The sequence below is a fragment of the Sinocyclocheilus rhinocerous genome, unplaced genomic scaffold (assembly GCF_001515625.1).
Source record: "Sinocyclocheilus rhinocerous isolate Xijiao unplaced genomic scaffold, SAMN03320098_v1.1 scaffold2145, whole genome shotgun sequence".
Lineage (NCBI taxonomy): Eukaryota > Metazoa > Chordata > Actinopteri > Cypriniformes > Cyprinidae > Sinocyclocheilus > Sinocyclocheilus rhinocerous.
In genome coordinates, this window is record NW_015670983.1 from 818,663 (window position 1) to 820,962 (window position 2,300).

The 2,300-nt window shown below is 41.7% G+C and overlaps 1 protein-coding gene across 1 annotated transcript in view; it reads right to left on the bottom strand.

Moving 5' to 3' along the window:
• Window positions 1–627: 627 nt before the first annotated feature.
• The window catches only part of kcnq2b (potassium voltage-gated channel, KQT-like subfamily, member 2b), a 45,438-nt gene continuing 43,765 nt past the window's right edge, over window positions 628–2,300 (bottom strand). The window contains exon 16 of the mRNA XM_016546618.1: window positions 628–1,735. Coding sequence (XP_016402104.1) covers window positions 1,013–1,735 — 723 coding nt within the window. The 3' untranslated portion in view covers window positions 628–1,012. The remainder of the gene's footprint in view (window positions 1,736–2,300) is intronic.

The following is a 2,300-nucleotide window of genomic DNA, read 5'->3' on the forward strand; positions in this document are numbered from 1 at the left end:
GTTCCCACCTTACTGATGGTCCGGACCAGAGGCTTCTTCGGACGGGGTTCCGATGCGGGAACCATGGTGGGTGAGTACGATCCATTTCTATATATATATATATATATACCATATATATATATATATATACATTTACATATTTAAATATTTTCAAGAATATATAAGAAAAGCCCAAAAATATATTGGTAGAACATATATTTACATAAATATATTTTGAAACATATTTATATTTTTTGGCCATTTTTTGTATATTTGAAGAAAAAAAAAAAAAAATATATATATATATATGGGAACCATGCGATTTTATGATCTCTTGCTTTGTGAGAGCGCAATAATTCTGATGAAATGTAAAAAAGAAAATAAAACTAAAATGAAAATCATTATTAATAATTATTAATGATTATATTTTTTGAGCAAAATAATCGTGATTAACCGTTTAAGCTTTATTGTGCAGCCCTAGTGTCGCTTTGGATAAAAGCATCTGCCAAATGCATAAATGTACCTTATTTATATGATATTTTTATGATGCTTTTGTGTAGTTTTGGTCCTTTTTGGAGCTTGACAGATGCCAAAACTGTTCTTGTTTGAAAAATATTTCTCTTCTTTCTATGTTGCACAGAAGAAAGTAAGTCATACCGTCTGGTGTGACATGAGGGTGAGTAAATAACGACAGGATGCTGGCGATATTTTTGAGTGAACGATCGCTTTAACCAGCTGACGATGTGAAATCCATGAGATGGTCTTAAAGACACAAACACACCATATATGAAATGCTAAAGTCTCTCTCCCTGCGTCTCTCACGTTAAAATCCATCCTTCTCCAGACATGAGCTGATGGATAAGCAAGTGCTCGGCTCCCGGAAGCCACTGCATTGCATCTTCACTGCGTCTCGCCGTTTCCGCGGTTTCTTCCGCCCGAGGAGCCGAAGAGAAACGCTGCTTTTTAAAACACGCAAATGCAGTCCGGCGCGCGTTTGGCTCCAGAATCTGGTCGAATCCCGGCTTCGCGAGGTTTACTTCGGGCCGGACCATCCTCTGTCTGCGTAGGCGCCGTCTCCGGTGGCGGAGTGTGGCGACGGGGCGCACAGATCGGAGTCTGTGTCCGACTCGCCCTCGGCGATGTACGGCCGGACTTTAGTGCAGCGCGACACGCCGCTGAAGTAGGGGTTGTTGAGGAAGTCCAGGTTCTCTTTGGACTGCGAGATGCTGAAGCCACTAAAGGAGCGCTCCAGTTCCTCGTGGTCCACCGAGGGGATGGATATGGACGTGTCGCTCTCGGCTCCGGCCTGCTGCTGGGAAAGAGCCAGCGGGCGTCCGTCTTCGCCTCGCGACGCGTGATGCTGTCCCGCCCCGCGAGAGCCTCCGTTGTGGCCGGCGGACGAGCGCTCGTGGGCCGGAGGCGGCGGGATGCGCACTAGCGACGGGTCAGCCGTGGGTGACGTTCCTTGCGTGGGTTCGGGGCGGCTGTGAAGGTGCCAGGACGTGGAGGGCGGGCAGTGGTGGTTGACGCAGGTCGACGGCGGCGGGTCGAAGTTCTTCTGGCCTGCGGAGCTGTTGGAGCGGATGATTTTGGTGATGGAGCCGCTCTTCTCCATGTGCTCCACCGGACTGTGGTACGGCGGCGCCGGCTCCGGCTCCTTAGAGGCGAAGTATGCATCTGTCTCAGACTGCGGGATGCCCATGCGCTGGATGTAGATGTTGACTAGGAAATCCAGCTTCCTCTCCATTGACATCACCTAAAAAAAGAGGATTATAAAACTGCTCTTGTTAACAAAAATTAGTCTTTGAACTAATGTACTACTCATGGATGAATAAAACTTTTAGCAGCATTTTTTTGGGGATAAAAATATGGCTGACTCAACTGACAATTGATTGAATCAGGAGAATATGCAAATTTTGTCCAATGAAATCCTCGCTAGAATCATTATTATTATTATTTTTTCATATGTAGTTCTTATTAATATTAAATAAAATTTAAAATTAATATTACATTTATTTCAGGATAAAGAAAATATAGCAGCCTGGTGAATTTCCCAAAGAATATCCAAATATAAATAGTTCAATTGGAAGCTAATTTCTATCCATAAAATAAATATTTTAGTTATGATAAAAAGAATTAACATTTTAGTTATGATTTTAAAAATGAATTCAATACATAAATATATAGCAAACATATCAATATATAACAAACATTTTAGTTATGATGAAAAATGAATTCAATATATAACAAACATTTTAGTTATGATTAAAATGAATTGAAACTGTATCTAAAAAATAATTAAATACATAAACATTTTTTTT